This window comes from Carassius auratus, chromosome 35 (assembly GCF_003368295.1).
Source record: "Carassius auratus strain Wakin chromosome 35, ASM336829v1, whole genome shotgun sequence".
Taxonomy (NCBI): Eukaryota; Metazoa; Chordata; class Actinopteri; order Cypriniformes; family Cyprinidae; genus Carassius; species Carassius auratus.
Window position 1 is genome coordinate 9548012 of NC_039277.1, and position 21579 is coordinate 9569590.

The window sequence follows — 21579 nt, forward strand, 5'->3', positions numbered from 1 at the left end:
CAGTATAATGCATTGTGTTTTCAGTGGTAATAAAGGAAACAATGCATCACTGCTGTTCCTTAAGCGCCACCTGCTGACAGAGAGTGAATTTGCGTTTTCATTCAGCCCTTCTGCTGTTTGGTATGTTTTTTGTAGCCTAATTCCACAAAGCTAAAGTCAGACCATTATGTTTTAGCTTCAGGCTTTTGAAATGATAGCCTAATATAGATCAAAACATAGGCTAATAAAGCAACTCAACATATTCTTCATGCATATTTTCATTCATATTTATTTTTTTGCTAAAATACATTAAAAATCAGTATTAGATTCTGTCATGAAAAAAATTAAGGTCAGTGTATCCCTAAATTTATAAATGTTTGAAATGAAGAAAGTAAGATTTAAATGTTAGTATTCTAGGCCTTTGGACGATGGAGTTCTCTAAATTAAATAGCTAGCTGAGTTAATGTCAGTTTATTTAAATTTTTTCTTTTTTTTATGCAATAGTCTTATTTATTTCATATGTAATTTGTTTTGTTTTCATAAAGCTATAAGCCATGTGCTTCATTGGTGGTGGAATTGGCGCTTTTATTAGTTTTTTTTATTTTATATACTGTAGCTTTAATTTAATTCTATTTCAACTTTAGTTTTAGTAATTTTAGTACTGCACCTTTACCTTATTTATTTCAATTGCAATTTGTTGCTAAGTGAACATTTCATGTTTTAAAATACTCATGGTTTCATAAGTGTAGCTAAAAGATGTAAACAATGAGCAAATAATATGACTGTTGACATGATTTTAATTTTAAAAACGTTTTAAATAAGTTTTTAGCATATTTACAATTCCGTTGCCATGACAACATTACACCAAACACCTTTCAATGAACTATGTGAAAAATTTCACAGCTCAAAAAAACACATTTTAACAAACAAATTAATGTTTAAATAATAACATTATAGGCTTCACATTTCTGGTCTCCAAGAATTGGTCCCATTCACTTCCACTTGCATATTTTGTCACAGTCTACATTATGCCACAAATGTTGATTGAGCTTAATTTGTTCTGAACAGAAAATATTCCTATTAGAGGCAGGTACAAACTCATTCCCTCACCCCATCCGTTGCAGTCACAGTGAAGTCAAAACTATCTGGTCCTTCATCTCGATCCAGAGCCACACTGGTGCAGATCTGTCCAGTCTCCTTATTGATGGTGAACTGGCTGGGTGGAGCACTAGTGGGCCCGGATCCAAGAGAGTATGTAATGGCCCCAAATGACCCACCATCTGCATCGCCTGCTTTTACCTGTGGAGCACAAACACAGAGAATGTTGTCAGAATTACGGTCGCTGACGTCCTAAACCAGAGAATACAAGAAGATCAGATTCAGAGATCTTAATACGTTTTCATTAAAATAATTAATCAATAATGCTGAGACTTCAGTATGGTCCCATTAAATAACCAAGACACTCCAGACAAAAATCCCCATCTCTTTGTATTTTCTTTCTCTCTGTCTTCTAGCTGATTGTACCATGGATTTATTGCCAGCCGGTCTGTTCTTGGCCACACCTGTCTCATCAATCTCTCACAGTGGAGTGGGAAAACAAGAGAAGGCAGAAAGAGAAGGAGAGAGAGAGCAGCAGGGATGAAAAGTGTCTCTACTCTCCCTGCTCTTGAATGCCTGGGTGACTGTCTATGTAAAGAGGGCCACTCTTTCTGAAACATGGAGACTCTAAGGAGTAATGTGGAGGGGGTAACTGAGCATTAGCTTCTTGTGGTGAAGGACGCAACAACTGATACAAACGGAAAAATCTGGCCTTGTATTCTGGAAGAGCTATGGCCAATTTATAATGACATTTATGTGAGGACAGAAGCGTAGACTCATCAAATACATACCATATGCAGCCATACAATATTGAAAACATTATTTTTTAACCAGACTTTTAATCAAATAAATGCATCTTGGTGAGCAAAAGGAATTCTTACAGATGTTTAATGCACAGTTAAAATATATCTAAAACAACTAAGGGATCATATACACTCACTATTACAATATAAACTCAGACAGGGTGAACAGGGGCCTTGTATCACCCTGAAGGGGTTTATTTTGCAATAATAACTGACTGTGCGTTATCCTCCGCAGCTACTTATCAAATAAGTAAATAACTGGAATGAAACATCAATTTGAGTTGACATTATTTCATTAGATACAAGACTAATGCAAAACTGCAGAATGATACAAGAGGCATACTATTTGGTTGCCTGGTGAAACATTCAATTATAATTTAATGGTCATTATACAGAAAATATTTGACTTTGAATGCAGCAAGTGACCAGTCAGAATCAAGCATTCCAGAGAACCATGAAATGCAGAAATAAGGTTTATGAAAAATGCTATTTTGAAGCTAGTAAATCACTTGAACTCATAATACAGTTAAAAGAAACCACAACCACATTTTCACACACACCACCAAAGATAATCTTCTTATTGTCACGCCCATATAACTGCAGCTGTACAGCTGATTCACATTACAGTCCTGACATGGTAAAAACAGAGGAGAGAAGCAGTGCAGGACTCTTATTCAACAGGGCTCCTGCTACCGGAAAGGTTGAGGTTATGACCCCTCAACTCCGCTTTAAGTGGTGACCTCTGTCCCACCATGACGCACTCTGTAAACAACATTTCTTTGGTGGTCTACAACCTTCCCATTCATCAACTCCATCAAGGCCTGTAGACCCTAGTGCCTGTAAACAACAAAGGGCTCCTTGCAAAACATCAAGGGGAAATGAACTTGGACTCTGCCGGGCCTGCAACAATTTAATACGGTCAACTCTGGAAGAAGTTTCATAATGTTGCTTTGTGCCATTTATGAGGATTGTGAAAAACTTTTTTTTCATGCGTTCCAGAGGATGTGAAATCTGGTCAAAATGGCAAGGTCAGGGAACTCTTCTTTATGGATCCTGATGTTTCTTTTTTTCGTGTGTGTTTTTTTTCTATATCCATTCCAATAATAATATTTTGTGAAAACAGGAAGTATAAAAGCCGCATGATGATTGTGCTGTCTGGTTGCCAGCTTTTAAAAGCACATTTTATCTAAGACCTCAGTACCTGAAAATTCTGGTTATTATGAAAATGTGTGTGTTTGTGTTTTTATATTATATAAAACATATATTCATAACTATAATGCACTTTTTATATAAATACAGATTATTTCGATTTTTGTTGTACTATGTTTAAATTGTTTAAATAGAAAAATAACAACATAATTTATTAAATGCACAAAGTATTTATATATGAGAAGATACAGTTGTGTTGTACTACCTTTTAAATAGATTTACATTAATATATATGTATATATATACCGTATGTATATATATATATATATATATATATATATATATATATATATATATATATATATATATATATATATATTAAGCAACTGTGATAATTATTTGTCCCGGGACGCTGTGGTAGCCAGGCCTTGCTGTGGATGATTTGATCAGGTGTGTGGGGTAAGAGGGTTGTCCAGAGGGTTGAACAAAATTCTGTGTGTTTGTAAGGTTGGGAGGTTGGTGGTCACAAATCTCAAACTGATATGCGACCAGTTTAAAGAAACCTCTTTTGTTAAATGGTGCAGGTAAAAAGCACGATGAGGATTCAGGCCCTCTGGGTGCTGAGGGGTGGAGGTCTTATGTGCAGGGAACGAATACACAGCACAGTTAAAAACTGTAAATAAATACAAAAATAATAATATAAAACAAATAAATATAAACAAATAATTCAATAATAATTAATAATTTAATTTGAGTATTAGTCAAACATCTATAAGTAGTTTGTAGATTTCACAACAGATAAAAAGAAGGCTTGCAGAATGAAAGTGGGGCGTCCAAATTTTAAAGCCGGACAGTATTTCTGCACACGTGCAATAATCTTCCATTCTGGCATCAATCAATCTGACAGTCCTGACGAGAGGCAGAATTCCCCTCTGCATCACACCATCCCTTATTCACCAATAAATTAAATGGCAGACTCTGAGGGTTTCTCAAAGTCACGTGCAACAAATCACTAACTTTCACAGCTGATCAATACTGTCGAGACACACTCAGCCCAAAAAAGGAACTAGAACGTTCAACCACCACTTAGTCTTTCTAATATTACTGAACTCTACACTTAAACTAGAGACTTGTGTGAAAGCACTGCAATAATTCTGTCTGGATGAAGCCGTGCTCTGCCATTGAGACTCATCCATTCCCTATCCAAAACTACTCTTGGGATAAATGCTCCAGGAAAATAGGACTCAACACCATATGCTGTATTTCATCGCTTTCTTGAATTGCAGATGTCTCAACTCTGATTAAAGGAGCAAATCTGGAATTGAAGGGGTTGCATGTACTGTATGATCATGTGGTAGATGTTTTCCGTTAAAACCTCTTAAAAACTGGTGGCATAAATCATGAGTCATGAAACAGCAGTTTCACATTAGTTCATATTAGTTACATTTATCATGACCTACATAACTGAATTTATCTCCGCAACCACAGTGCAATATCTTCTTTCGCCTGGTGCCACACCATTGCACTCCAAATTATAAAGTAAGACCTCGAGAGGAAAAATTACATCCCAGACAAGGAAGAAAAGTTACTACAAAACATTCAGCAGAATTTGTGTGCTATTTAGATTTCTTTTTAAACTTTTTCAACATGCATTAAACAAGCTCTAATGTAAACCTATAAAATACCATTGGTGTGGGCTTGCATTACATTATAAATGTCTTTTGGGATCAAACTGCCTGAACTTCATAAATTCTAGTAGCTTTTTCAGTTATTTCAAGTTGACAAATGTTTATGTATGTGTAATTTCATATAGCAAACAACAACAAAATTGCCTGAGGGTTTTGGTAACTGCATTTTTACAAGACCAATAAATGTTTGTTCTTCTATTCCTTACAGTCCCTAGCATTTGGTCTAAATTATTAATCTTTGAGTTTATCTCTTGCTAGCATCCAATGTCAAGAGGTTGATGCTGTAATTTATCTGCGTTTTCACTGAAGGCAAGACATCAGTTTCAAATGCACTATGAACCCACTGACCCAAACACACACAAACAATTTCAGACTATACAACAGATCTATTTCAGGTCACTGCTTGTCCAACAGGAAAATTTGTGTTATTTTTTCATCTCTCAGCAAACTTACAGAGTTCCGCGCTAATGCACACAACCCTTGATATCTGTCATTCAGGATCACCTGGTTAATCTCCGATTTCTCATTTTGTTCCCTATGGAATCTGCTTCTTAATATCACAGGGGTTAGAATAAGTAAAAGAAACCGAGAGAATCCATTACTACAAGGTCTCAGGCCTCTATCAAGATAAGCAGGCATGCTTTGGTCGTGATTAATTGAGAGCTAAGCTCTGGATGTCCTTTCCTTCACCATGACCTTTTTGCCGATCCTTTTTAAAGAGGTGAGAGGCTGTGAGTGGCAGTACAGTACATTCAAGATGAAATCATGCCTATTTCCAAGCACTCTCATGTATATTTTGAAGTTTAAATCTAATCCCTTTAAATCCAGATCTATGCTTTTGTGAGGCACAGCAAGCAACTTAGTTATTTAAAGTGATAAAAATCATAATTTGTAATAATAATATTATAACATTGGACCCCACTTTCACTGAAGGGTCAAAAGACTTGAAACATTAGTAAAAAATATTGTTTTAAGAGAAAATAATACTAAATAAGGCCATATGTACAGCAAGATTCTATGTATCTATATCTCAAAAAGTTGCTTCCGTTAACCAAAGTTATTTTAAAATGGACTACTTTGCTAAATGTTTTTTCAATAACATTTTTTAAGATGTTATTGATATTTAGATCAATATATATAAAAATATTTACAACATTTTAAGGATTCAATATACTGTAGATCTAAAGTGTTTTCCCCCAAGAGCCTGGACTCTGTTGATATAGATTGGTTAGGGAATTTAAATATTTTAAAATAACCCGCTCCCTTGGAAACATCAATAATGGATGATGGATCATCAAAGATCAATACAGCTCATAAATCTAAACTCTAATTCATCCTATTCAATATATCATTTACCACCAAAGAGATGATGTTTCAAATAATTTGTCAATTGACATTCATTTCATGGACATGATTTCAAAATAATAATAATAATAATAAAATACTACATCTATCAACTCATAAATTAACTTTCCTTTTCAATATATCATGAACCACCACACCCCAGACTAACCATGAACAGTCTTATTATTTAATTTCAAGCCTTTACTGAGATACAGTATGGTGTTATAAAGGCCAGACAGAAGCAATGCCTCCCACACTATGGCAAATGGCAGTTCAAAGAGGAAGTTAGTCTCGCACTCATATGCCAGTTCTAAAATATGAGAAATAAATCCATAAAAAATACATCAAAACCATGCAATAGCGCAAGCCCAGACCCAAACTAAATGAGAAAGAGAAATGCTTCCAGAATGTTTTATGAATGAAAATGTATTACTTCCAGAACACACTATTCTGCCATTAAACGTTCTGGACCGGGACAGTCCAGAACATTCACTAAACTGGCAACGGATGAGAGCAGACAGATTCCAACCACTTCTCTTCCTCAATGGGTCTATGTCTCAACAACTGCTAACCGCAATGGCTTACTCCACTCAGCGCTGTTTGTGTAACATGCTGCACCTTAAAGAAGATTTATGGGCAAGAGCATCTCACTCCGAGGTCCTGAGCTATGCATCACTGCAGAGAATATAAAAGGCTGGTTTTTAGTGGTCTTACAATGAAGGAAGGGTACAGTGTGGATGTCTTTCCTCCCAACAGCTATTGTAAGATGCTACAAGAGTCTTACTTCCCTTTTACAAGTTTGTGGGATCTGGCCTTAGTCTTCGTTCCAGACTTGTGTATGCTTTTGAAGTTAACGCAATGCTTGTTGGTGGCTTCCAATTTGTATTTAATGGCAGACGTATATAAAGCACAAATATGTTATACATAATTCTTTCTTTTGGCAACTGAGGTTTGGAAACATTCACATGCGGGGATAATGTGCTCAATGGACATCAGAGGGTATTTTGGAAGACATCTTTCTGCCTATTTCCAAATCTCTGGCAAAGTCGGAATGCATTTGAAGAAACTGTTTGATTTTTCTCTTATATGGTAACTCTTCTTCTGTATGAATTGTTTATGTGTATCCTAAAATGCAGCCGAAACACATCCACCTTACTCTTCCAGGCATTGTAAAGTGGATTCATGTGATTGCTCTGATGGAGCCTGGGGACCAATCCCGTTAAATGCACTCTGATTATTATCCCTGCTAGGCCTCTAATGAATGTGAGAGAGCATTGAGTGCTTAAGTTCTCTCAGATCTGGCCAGAGTTCCTCATCAGGTCTGGCCAAGGACAGTAACTCATCTACACATGCACACTCATTATATCCATTTTTTTTTTTTAAATCCAGAATGTCATTACCATTTATGAGAGATGAGCATGTCAAGGAAATTATTTAATCTACTGTATAAGGATACATAAGGAAAATTATTTTATGACAGGGTCAGTGACAAATAGGAATGTCCAAGAAAAACAAAATACTTTCTTAGAACATTTCACTCTACCGTTCAAATGTAGTGGGCCAGTCTTTTTTTTTTTCAGCATGGACATATTAAATTGATCAAAAGTGACTGTGAGGAAAAAAAGACATTTATAATGTTACAAAATATTCCTAATTCAAATAAATGCTGTTATTTTAAGCTTTCTATTCAAATATTTTTTTTGTAAAAAAAAAAAAAAAACATTAAGCAACACAAACTGTTTTTAGAAAGAAATGTTTCTTAACCCTCTCAGGCTCAAATTAAGTTTTAGTAACTTAGTAAATTTAGTAACCTATAGTAAAGTTTTTAGTACTCCAGATTCATAAAATATGTATCTGGAGTAATAAGGTTTTTAGTTACTTTACTGTTGCAAATTTGCAACGCCTGCCTTGAGAGGGTTAAGCACGGGATCAACATATTATAATGATTTCTGAAAGATCATGTGACACTGAAGACTGGAGTAATTAATTACATTTCAAATGCATTAAATTGGAAAATAGTTATTTTAAACTGTAATTATGTTTCAAAACATTACTGTTTTTACTCTATTTTTAATCAAATAAATGCAGTTTGGGTAAGCATAACAGGCTCAAAACTTTTGATGGTGTTGTACGCTGGTTACATACAGTATGACTTTGAAAATATATAAAAAGCAACAAAAAAAATAGTACTGTTTATTTCTTTCCTAATAAATAACACAAATTATGCGATATTACTTAATAAAAAAAAATATAAAAAAAAAATATTATTCTTTGAATGACATCAAGACATCATAAAGTCAGTTTCACCCTGAAATGTTTTGGTTTGTGCTTAAAAAATAACAAAATGAATTTTAATACAGAAATGTAAAACCTGTTTTATGTGTATTCAAGTCATTGTATGAACATATTAAAAGATGCAGATAAAACCCATCATGTCAGTGACCAAAAAACCAAATGGTAGCTTTACCAGGCTGACAAGCGAGGTAAACTAGCGAGGTAAACGAGGTAAACTAGCATAATTTACCCAAACAAGATATGTTCATGCAACAACATTCTTATCAACCAATCAGTGCCCTGTGATTTTAGGGTTATAGCACTCACTGTTTAATATAAAAGTCTTAATGACACTGTAAACAATGCTCTACTGTAAAAACTTATTCTACCAAGGTAGAACCAGGAGGGCAGTTCTACCATTGCTTATACTTGAAGCACATTGTTTATGTCATTTCCTACCCATAATTTAATTACCCACTGATTTATTGATATTACCTCTGGAAATGCTGCCTTCTCCTTCCATGCATCCCCAACCCCTGACCTCGAATGGCTTGAGCTTCACATCTCACGGTAAACGATCTCAGCCCAAAGGAATAGGTAACGAGGATGAGGGTGGGGGGTGGGGAGGAAAGAATGGAAGAAACATGGCTTCATGGCAACTTCCCCTCTCGCTGTCTCCTCTAAGATAGTGTGGTCTTGATTACGCAGCCGCCCACAAACCCAAACAACATTAGTGCAGCATAAACTGACCCTAATATATAATCTACAATGCTTTTGAATGCAGTCGCCACAGTGACAGCAGCAGCTCAGTCATACGCCGCCTCATGACAGCTATTTCAGATGAGGGAGGATGGGTTGAGTTAGAGAGGAATGGTAGGGACAGCCTCTCCGGTCTGGGGGAGTTCAGTGGATAAGCATGATCTGTCAAAGCCCCATAAACATGGGCAGACAAACGATGGTCTCCCCCAGAACATGAACGTGTGCTCCATACGGTATCACTTTGACTTGAATGCACAGCACACCGGGAGTCTTTTAGCTTACTGAGTTATTAAGGTATGCATGCCACAGGTAAATCATTCAGAACCCCAAGAGAAGAAATGAAAAAGTTTATGTGGATGTCAGTTGCAGTATCTGTAAGACTTATTTTTGGACTGTAGAGAGCTAATGCGTTACCCTCTGTGCCATGACATGATTCCTCTTAAAGGGACAGTTCAATTCTGTCATCATTTGATCACCCTCATATCGTTTCAAATCTGAATGACTTTCTTTTCTTCAGTAGAACACAAAAGATGATATTTTGAACTGTTTTTGTCCATACAATGAAAGTCAATGAACAAATAAGACTGGACCCCGCTGACTTTTATTGCATAGACAAAAATATTTGTTTTTGTGTTCTACAGAAAAAATATAAAGCCATACAGGTTTGGAACAATATGAGAGTGAGTAAATGAGGATTTTTAGATCAACTCTCCATTTAAAAAGAGGTAATAAATAAAATCCAAAGATTGACTTTTAATCTTCTTAAAGGTGCAGCATGTTACACAAACAGCGCTGAGTGGAGTTAGCCATTGCGGTTAGTAGTTGTTGATACATAGACCCATTGAGGAAGAGAAGTGGTTGGAATCTGTCTGCTCTCATCTGTTGCCAGTTTAGTGAATGTTCTGGACTGTCCCGGTCCAGAACGTTTAATGGCAGAATAGTGTGTTCTGGAAGTCGGTGACCTCGAGTTTCCAGACTCTCGAACTATAACAGCAAGATTTGTAAATGTTATAAATAATTTCTTCCACAGAGTAAATCGCCAGCATCATGATGGGAGACATATTCATCTGTAAGTTTACAAATTACATACAAGTATCTGTAAAGCATACAGCCACTTTGTGAGAGGAAGTATGCTGACGGTCACATTTGGAATTGATTATGGCAGCGTCCTCCTTTTCCTCTCGTAATTTTCAACCATTGCTGACTAACAGTTGATAAGACATGGTTTAGATTTCAACATACATCCTCAAACATGAAAAATAGGGGTTGAACATCACAAAACTGAATTCTATAATCACATTATTCTGTCTTTGTAACTGTCCATGTGAATTGCCATTTGTGACCTGATTTACTGTACTTTAGCTATGTAATTCTAAACGATGAGAGAATATTCAACAAGAAAAAAAAAAAAAAAACATAAGTAGAATTCATTTTATACTTTGAGAGCTAAACATTTTCATAAATACCAGAATGGAGTCAGACTGAATATGAGTGTGCAAAAAGAATGGCTGATTAACCTACCAATCAAATTTTTAGGTAAGTAGTTTTTTTTTTTTTTACTTGTTTCTTTGGTTGTTTGTTTTTTACTCTGCAATAATACATTAAATTGATCAAAAGTGACAGTAAAGACATACTATGTTACAAAACATTTCTATTTCAAATAAATTATATTCTTTTGACATTTCTATTCATCAAAAAATCTACAAAAAATTATTTTCACACAAATATTAACCATTGAACCTATTGAACTATTTTCAACATGATAATAATGTTTCTTGAGAACCAAATCAGCATATGAGAAGGATTTCTAAAGGATCATGTTACACCCAAGACTGGAGTAATGATGCTGAAAATTGTCATCAAAGAAAGATTTTTTTTTTTTAAAGATATTCAAATAAATATTTATTTATTTTAAATTCTAATAATATTTCATAATGTTACTGAAGCCCTGGTGAGCATAAAATACCTCTTTAAAAAATATTTTTACAAAGCTTACCAACCCCAAACTTTCAATTAGGTAAGATTTTTATTTTAAGAAAAGTTTATGAAGACAAACTTTTTTTATTTGAATAACATGCACTAATAAATCATTCATGTAAAGTGTACATTTTGATTTCACATTGATTGAATTTAATGTAGTTTTTTAAAAGGGACTATTAAATTAGCTGACATATCCTGCCGTGTCTAAATGCACCTCCTGCAGAGGTACACACAGCCTCTGGTCATTCTTGGGTCATGACCCATGCAGCTTTTAATGGTCAAGGTCATAGGTTATGAAGATGTCGCCCAGTTCTTTGTCAGCCACCACCTCGACCCCTGACCCCTGACAGCTAAGCTGCAAACCCAATCCTTTCACTCCATCTGAAATGAGCTGTTCATTTGGACTGCGGCACATGCCACATAGCCAGACAATGAGAGACCACCTGTTATCTTTAAATACAACTCATGCACAAACTTCTGTGGCCTCCACTCATCTCTTTTCATAGGCGCAAATAAATTCAATTAGGAAGGGGGATATCCTGAGGCATGATGTCACTTGCTTTAGTCAGAGGGTCAGGGGCTCAGCGTGACCTCATTAAACTGTCGAAAGCTGTTACACGTTGGCTTCATCTCCATATACAAACACATGCTTGCTTTGTAAGTTTGGGGTGAAACATCAAACTAATTTCAGTGTCATGTGAGTTCAGTGGTTGTGTTGATCAGACAGGACACATACGGATCATGGAGGTTATGAGATTGCGCTCAATTCAAGCGTTGCAAATTAAAACTCTGTGAAAAGTTAAAAGTAGAGAGACCAGGCAAGTCACATTCATAAGAGAGGATTATGGGAACACAATGACGGTGACAAAGGCTAAGGCATCTGATCAGAGCATGGATCTTGACCTCGTGCTTTTCTGAGAGAAATCCCAGTGAACATAATACATTGTTTAAAAAATGTATATTGGATCTATAATGAATCTTTTTGGAATTAATCATTTTAATTCCATCTGTCTGAACAAGAAGGAACATATGAGGATGTTTTTCTATAACTTGCTAAACGTCATGCCTAAAGATTGGAGGGGAAAATGGAGGGAAAATTATAGTTTTATTTTGTATAATTTGTGGAGAAAATGCTTAAAATGCACTTTCCGAGGACAAAAAAAAAACTCCGGGAAATCTGTTTATTTTTTGCATCAGCTGAGTGAATGATTCAACAGAACAAAACCATACCGGCGATGAAACCTGCAGAAAGGGTTAGTGAATGATTCAGATCTTTTTAGTGATCGCAAAGATTCAAATCACTTGGATGAAACAAAATGCTCCGTAGCATGAAACATGACCTGTTAAGTCCAAACTGGAACAGTTAGAGCCATATGTTTCAATCGTACTTGAGAAAGTTAAAGAAAATGCTAACAAGAACTATTCCCCACATGTGACTGAATCTAGGGAAAAAATACTTAAGAAACAGTCAAATCTAAGCTCCATAAGAAGAAAAAAACAAACATCTGAGGACTGAAATCAATTACCCGAACCCAGAGAGAGCAGGCCGATTCTACATCATTTTCCTATCTCATGTAGCTAATGACTCAGGTCTTATCACCACCCCAGCTCCATAAAAGATGGAAATCATTTAAAACCACATCCCTTGACTTTGTTCCCATAGTTTCACCACAGAAAAGAATAATGTCTACCGACCAACTTTTTGAGATTCAGACCCACTTCATTCCTTGCATTCCTCTCGGTTTTCTACTACATCAACACAACTTCAAGTTTCCAGAAGTCATGGGACCACCTACTGTAACCTATGAGGTCAGTTCAAGGGCCGGTCTTTGAGTTGCAAATGTGTGTAAGAGGTTTCCAAGCATTGTGGGTTGTTTCTCTGCTCCTTGACTGTGACAGAAATTACTTTAATACGTGTAAATATAAAGTTCAGCACAATTTCACAACTAGAACCCTGCTTTTGCGAAATGCCCTTTGATGTGGGCTTACAACAGACATACTGCACAGACCATCTTAACGATAAAGAATCATTGAAAAGTGAAGTGAAAATGACGTGACGTGTAGCCAAGTATGACATCCCATACTCAGAATTTGTGCAAACACAAAGTAAGCAGTGAACAGTGGGTTACAAGTCTGACTCTCTAACTATTTGGCGAATTAATTAATGAATAAACTAATTCATAAATAATATAAAAATCAAGTTTTATACAGTATAAAATATAAATCAGACTATATATAGTAATAGAATAGAATAGAACAAAAAATATAGCAAAAAGTTATATATTTATATCAAAAATATATATTTAATTACAAATATTATGTATATAAATTTATATGTACCAATATAATAAAACACATAAATCTTTAGGGTTGATTCAATGTAAGGAAACATTTTATCTCAAACTTTTTCAGGCCTTTGATGATATTCAGAAAAAGCTAATAAATATTTATATAATTAATTTATATATTACTGTATATATTCATTTAAATATTAAAACAAAACAAAAAACTGTAAAAAACTTAGAAATATTTTGTAAATAAATATTGTTAATTTATAGATACCAATTTAACAATACACAGAAATAAATGCAAATATTGAAATATTACTAAAACATAGCAATACATAGAAAATGCCACAAAGGGACTTTGATGAAAATTTTCAATTGATTATGCAAATTAACATTGGTAGCGATTTGCTGAAATGGACGGAATGAATTGATTCATGGAAATGAATTGAACTTATCAACTCTAATGTTTTTTTCTGATATTAACAATTCTTATATTCACAATGTTTATTATTTTTTATTATATATTAATATTTAATATATATAGCCCAACCATAAAGCTGATTTAATTTTTATTGGTGTTCTTGTTGGTTGTACAGTCAAGGAAGTTAAATAACAAAGAGGGTGAATGAATCCATACTTTAACAAGGTTGAGAGAAAGGTCACAGGCAAAAATGCTGTTCAAAATTCACTTATACAATGCAAATCTAGAGAGAAAGCAGGAAAGAAATTGAGAAAAAAGGAATGAAGGGGGAAAATAGGAGAAAAAAGGTGATTAGCAGGCTGAAACGGGGGGAGGGAGAGAGAAAGCAACCCTCCTGAGAGTCTGCTTAGTGTTAAAGCCTTGAAAAACATTTGAGCAGAACCTCACCAATCTGTCTAATGGGAGCCATATTGAATTAGGCCAGTGTGAACACACACAGCAGATTGTAGAAGGTGACTCATGCACACTTTTATGAGCACAGAAATCACAATAAATGCTGGCCAATTGATAGCTGACAACATGTGTAAGCCGGCAACATCCAAGGTTAAAGTGACATATTGCTCTCAGTCGAACAATAACTGGATTTTGCTTTTGTAAGGGCGCAGTATATTTAACTTAACCTGATTTACATTGCATTGACCGATCAAGACCTTTGTGAGTGTGGAACTAGAAGTGATGTTTGTTTATTCTGGATTTATTCAAAGGAAACCAAGCTTATCGATCATCACATGAAATAGCACATCATTGCAACCCAAGATTTCAAGGGTTAAAATCCCAGTAAGGGTCCCAACAGAGATGTGTGAACCTGAATCAATGATCAGGACCCTGGGGAACATTAACTGGAGGACATAGATTAATGGAGGAAAGAGAAAAGGAGAGAGAGAGAGAGACAGATGAAGAGATGAAAGATCTCTTGAAACAACGCAAACAATAAGACATTCCTTTTTACACTACTAAAGCTCAGTGTTAATGTATACACTGATGGTGGAACAGGGCATAATTTATTTGAGCTATCTTGTACCAGAAAGGAGTTACAGAGAGAGTTATGGAATCAGAGATGGTACAGAGAGAGAAATCTAGCCACAGTTGATTCAGACCACATTCCAAGCAGGTTACGGTTCCTGAGGATAACAAAACAAATAGAACTCTTTAATATCTCAGCTGTTTCTCAGCAATAGCAAAGACTTTAAATTAAATCCCAAGAATTTTCTTCTGAGCAAAGACCTCATTAATCTCAGAAATCACCTCTAGAGGTTGGACAATCTCCACTGGATGGACATAATAAAATGTTATAAAATGTCATGTTATTTTATTTTTTAACTTGATATTTTGTTCCGTTTTAATTTGATACTTTATTTTATTTATATTTTACATTCAAATGGAATTTTGTTTTATATTATTTTAATTTTACATTATTTTATTTTACATTCATTTAAATGTATTTAATATTTTAAACGAGTTTATTTTATGATTTACTTTGATTTTTATTTTTTATTATTTCAATTATATTAATATTTTTACGTTTTATGACATGATTTTGTTTTTGTTTTGTTTCAACAACAGGCAGACCAAATAGAAGTAATAAAGTGCCTTGATCCTTTTTTACAATTTTATCAAGTTCTATATTCTTACTGTATGTGAGCTATTGATTCATTTATGTCTATTTTTAGGAGAAACGTCTGATACTGAAAACTGAATGAAATCCCCTGGGCTTTCAACGCACAACCTTTGAGCAGTTAAATCACTCTCTCCCTCTACACTCAGTCGATTTTAAAGAGTAACTGAAGTCATTATCTCTCTGGCTATAAATTACAATTAGATCTGAACATTTAGCCCCCAAAGCCCCCGCCATTGTCCAATCAATCCCCAACTCCTCACACATGCACCTCTTATATGCTCCAAATGGGGGATGTGGGGGGAAATTCTAACTTGTAAAGCACCTGTTACTTTAGGGGTGCCCTGTTGATGTTGTGAAAGGACTTCCGAGGAGCTCAGCAGGGGCACACAAACTGAAATAAAGCTGTCGGCGAATCCCTGCGGTCCGGATGTAACTGTTACAGCCTCGATGTCTAAGACTAAGCACCAGCCTAGTCACAACCTCTGGACAGGGACGAATGGGATCAAAGCAAACCACGATGGTTTACACCACACACTCAGCAGATAATTAAGTCTCTCCCTTGTGGAACACGGGTCATAAATTATCAGAGTGGTACAGCACTTCCTGCGCACCCATATGCATCCATAATAAAACTTACAAGAAGCTTGAGCATATAAATTGCTTGCAGGCACAGACACGCTCCCTCCCTCCCACACACACAAACATCCTCCAGACAGCGCACACCACCATGGTCCCGCTTGCACTCTATTTTCATCACTTTTGGCTACCTAACGCTCTGGGAATGGCCAAGAAAAACAAGCCGGCTGAGTGCAAGATAGCGCATGGGTCAAAGGTCATGAGGCTCCAGCTGGGACGTAGAGAGTCGAGCTGAGAGCGGAGCGAGAGAAAGATGAGTAGAATGCGTGCACAACCGCACGTGTTTGTATGTGTGCGCGGGTGCGAGAAACAGCCAAGGGCACGTCCTCGCATAATAACTCAACCTTAAAGTGCACTGATCCAAGCTGAGCCTGCATTTCAGAAGGAGAAATTAAAGCAAAATGAAAGGTGTAATTCTCATCTCTTTGCACAAATGGTTATTAGAAAACATTACCAGAAGAAGCTTTTATCTGACCAGTGTTTGACATCAGTCTAATTGGAATCGTCCCCTGAGGACCAAACCACAAAACGTTGCCTCCACTGCCAACTCTAATTACCGCACAAATGGGTTCACAACAAACGCTAAAACAACAACAAAGAAATTTCTGCACATTACAGATGTTTCCTTTTTCATCACATATGGTTAAGAAATACTTCTTCCCACATGATTATTACGTTAATGTTGTTTGTAAACATAAAATATTTCATTAAAAAATAAAATATATCAATAAAATATTTATTATTTTATAAATAATTATTTTCACAAACACACACTTACTGTACATATGCATAAATGTAAACATACATAAACATATATTACATATGTGAGTGTTTATATACATTTCTGTAAAATAAGAATAAAAATAAGTCCGCCATAGATAATATTGGATATACAAGCATGTAAATATTCAATATATTAAAAAAAAATGCATAAATTAATCATGTATTAAAAAATTTAAATATTTAAATTTAATTATGCAAATATAAATATTTTTTATCACTAAAGTTAGATTTCTTGTAACTTAATTGCATTAGCTGGCCTTCAACTTCACTTGTGTAATGAAAAATATAATTATTTTTCCTGTAAATAATGCAGATTTTTAGTGTCTTGTGATGTTCATAAAAGTTTTCATTTGATTCACTGATAAATGTGCACAAATTGGAATATTCAATGTGTAATTATTATTCAAAAAATAAAAACACTATTCAAATTTTACTACGTCCATCACTGTGTTCACGACTGCAGGTAAGTGCAGCTGTACCCAGAAATTTATCTGAATGTGAAATAATCTTGAGACATATGCTTCCTTTAAGTTTCCTTGAGGGAGAGTGGTTTAAGAACAGAAAACAAAGCACTGTAAGAAACTCTGCTTAGCACACCGCTATCTTTGTGTCTGTGTCAACGCACATTGTTACTGTTATCAGACTGAGGAGCCAACTTTCACCCGAGCATGTGGATATAACAATGTTTTTCTCAACATTAACATGATGTGAGACAATATAAACATGATAAACATTGACCAACTCAGGTGTATATAAAGTGTAAAAAATAAATATCTTTCTCGTTAATTGTCATTTTAATAAACACATATCAAAATATTCGTTTTTTTATGAGCCAAAATATTTGAATAAAATATTTTTAAAAAAGCTCATCCTTAAGATTCACTAAAGGAGGAAAATGGAAGTTGGAGAGGAGAGGAGAGAAAAGAAGAGCTCCTAAATTCTCCAGCTGTAGACTGTCTATAAAGTCAATGTCTCATAAAAGAGGAGCATGACATCATCCTGACCTCAATTTCAAAAGATGCCATTTGAGGCTCTCACGCTGTCTGTTTCCTTACATTTATGATTAACTCAAAAGTTCCCATCTCAGTACTTCACACCCACAATTCTGAACATATAAATCCCTTGTAGATTTTAAATGGCCTCTTGCCATTTAACTGTTAAATTTGGGATGGGTTTGAATAACTGGCACTATAAGTCCTATTGTTTCAATTATTAAAGAGCCACACAGATGGGAAATCAAAAATTACCTGTATTACAGTGTATGATGTAGCTGTCCATCAGTGTAAACAATGTGCAAAGTAATTAAACCAAAAAGTACACGATTTATAAAGTTATTGGCTTCTAAAGTAAGGAGTCGACTCTGAATCGCTGAAACGAGTCGTTATAGATTTCAAATCTTTTGCCCATCTCTATGTACGTCACTAGGAACACTTTGCATAATAATCTCCGCCTACCGTCTTGAGAGAAACGGAACTCTGACCTGCCCCACCCCCCACACAGTCACACACAGACGCTCTGGTTAGCAGTTGGTGTGATAGCGTCATGTCGAGGAGACGATGTGTTTTTAATTGTAAAGGCAAGTTTGTTTTATTTTCACTGCCAAAGAATGAAAATCAGAAGAACCAATGGCTAAAATTCATTTTTACCACAATACTAGAGCAGTACAACAAATCCTTGTTGTGTTCACAACATTTCACTGATGACTGCTTTTCTAATCTCGGTGAGTACAGCGGGAATTTTCAAAGCGTTTGGCCACAAAAGATGGTTCATTACCAACTTTATTTAGAACAACGAGCATCTCCGAATCACAACGCGAAGTATGATTATGAAGTTATGTGTCTGTTTTCTCCTGAGCGTCTTATCAGTATGTGTGCTGTCTGCAGCCTGTCTGCGCTGATCGTCATGTACAAACACGTCATTAAAATGAAGTGTAACTCTGTGAATGCTCAACGAAGAGACATGAGAGAGATATCTATAGAAAGTTTGACATGTCTACTTTAAAACTAAACAAGTGCTACCGAAAACAGATATTCTGTGATAAAGTAATCCATGTGAAAACAACGCGATGTCTGTTTTCATGTCTCCTTTCGTGACCACGCCCCCGCGCTGAACGTGCTATTCAGATTCAAACTAAAGCGTGCGGCTTGAATACACCCACACAGAAGAAAAAGCAGAGACTGTTCAAGTTTTTTATTTTACTGTTTGCTTCGCGATGAGAGGAATAAGACATAATTCACCCCAAACAGATGCTAACGCATAGTTTACCGTGGAGGTGTGTGCGGAACAACCAATCAAACCTGACTATGTCAGTTGACCAATCAGAACACAGTATGCTACCGAAAGGTGGGGTTTAAGGAAACTGAATCTTTTGAACAGCTTTGCGCGAACCGTTTGGGGATCTCTGAGAATTGAGGTAATTTTAAAATGATATTTTGACAAAATGACAATGTTTTTTAACCTTGGATGGATTTAAACCTAATGTACAGGACTTATAAACAGTGATAGGAAGCTTAGAATTTTCATCTTACTGGCTCTTTAAGTTTATCTAGCTGTCCTTACAACCCCTGCCAGTGTTAGTGCTGCCCGTGTCCTTTCCAATGGAAATGAAACCCTCTTCATGCTCATGCCTCTTTTCACACAAATATACATAATCGCAGAATTAATCCTTTCGCAAAACTGTTGCTTTATGAGTCCCATTGTAACAAAACACATCTGTTACAACACTGCAAACAGAGCCAGTCATCACACTAAACTATGTAGACATAACAGAGACCCCCTTAGCAGTCACCTCTTGGGACGGGACCCACACTGGGTGGCTGTTCGTTTCTCGCACCTGTTGAGTCCCCACAGCACCAACACAGTTACAATATAATCACTGACACACAGATGAGATGACGCGTGATCGAGGTAGGAGATATCCACAGATCATCGCTCTCTCATACACATTCCCACATGTGGGACACAAACAAGGAGTTAGGGAGCATGTTTTGGAAAAATGAGAGAGAGTAGAGCAGATTGTATGTGCCAAGCCGAGGAGGATGAGATTATCTTTGAATCACTGTGCCTCTGAGCTACCAACAAAATAAAAGACTTCCAGTCAGGGTGCAAAGCTCTCCTTAACACATGACATGAGCGGTCAAACAGAGCTAACAGGAAGGTGATCAGCTGATCAAAGTCCTCTAAAGTGGATTTGGGTTTCAAGGTGGGCTCTGACCAGATCAGATGAAACTTTAAATATTATACTTCAGTATTTAGGAGAGCTGTTTCAAGGCATTTACCACTGTGGGCAAATAAATTAAAGAATTACTTTAAAAGTGCCATAGAATGCATTGATTCAATATTTTAAATTGTTATCTGATGTCCCCAGAGTGTGTGTATGTGAGGTTTTATCTCAAAAAAACCCACAGATAATTTTTAATAGCTTCTTGAAATTGGCACATTTAGTGTATGAGCCAAAAAGTGTGTATGTGTATGTCCCTTTTAAATGAAAATGAACTGGAGCTCCCGCCTCCCTCCCTTCTCAGAAGAGTGCAGTGCTGCAAGAGCTCATGCTCACGGGCATACCACCGGGGTTATGGTTTAACTGGTGGTTACCATGTTACTGATCCTCACATTGCAAATGCAACTCTGGTAGCATGTGAAGGCAGCAGTACTGAAAACAGGCAGAGAGACAATGGTAGCTTTAGCAACATTAGCCTTGCAGAGAGCCAAGAAGCTCTTTTGGAAAACAAAATATGATGCATGATGCTTACTTTGTCTGGAGTCTGGATGTTTGTGAACGAAGCCTTATGTTAGAAAGCATCTCATTCTTGTTTCTGTGACGGTGCGTCAGTCTCGTCAAGAGGCGCGTGGTCCGGAGCGCTGTATGACTGATGCATCAGTTCAATTCAACTTTACTCCAAATAGATGAACTTAAACTAAATATAAAGTTAAATACTTTATATTTAACATGTTCGTTTATGTCCAATATGAGTTTCAAACTGTTGAACTTTAAATGAAATCTACTATTGATTTTCACCGTTGACATTTAGACTGATAACTTCTGTGCGCAGATGTGGCAAATTTGTCACAGGATGCGCGATTTGACAGTTGTGTCCGAATAAATATGAAATAGCTGTTTTAAATACAGTATTTTTATATTTAATGTTAGTTTATCAGTATGTTTGAAAGTATATTTTTTAGATTATTTGTGACTCCAAAGGCTCTCTCACGCTCACCTGCGCAGTTTAAAACACCAAGTAGTTATGCTATGACAAGAACAGAGAGTCTCTCGCTTGCTCCACCCATGCACGATGTTATCGTGTATTGTCGATCTCACGGGCTGACGATATGAAGTATATATATATATATATATATATATATATATATATATATATATATATGTATGTATGTATATAAATACATACATACACACACATACACACACACTAATAGTATTATGTTTAACATTATTATTACTATTACTAATGATAAGAAACCTGCAAATAGTTGTTTCTCGTTTCATTCTTTTTTTTCTCTGAGGAATATTTCTTTTGTTTAATTAGATGTATAAACATTTTAACCATTGTTTTAAACCTTATTTTACAAGCAAAAATAAGATAATTGATTAACCCAGTATTAGATTTTTTCATACTTGCTGCAAAACAAAATAAATTGTTGCAAAACAGCATAACTTGTCTTTGTCTCAGAATCTGCACTC

General features: G+C 35.7%; 1 protein-coding gene across 1 annotated transcript in view; it reads right to left on the minus strand.

Moving 5' to 3' along the window:
* The window catches only part of LOC113054314 (protocadherin-16-like), a 96462-nt gene that overhangs the window by 21749 nt on the left and 53134 nt on the right, over nucleotides 1–21579 (minus strand). Inside the window, 1 exon segment of the mRNA XM_026219775.1 lies at nucleotides 1090–1278. Coding sequence (XP_026075560.1) covers nucleotides 1090–1278 — 189 coding nt within the window.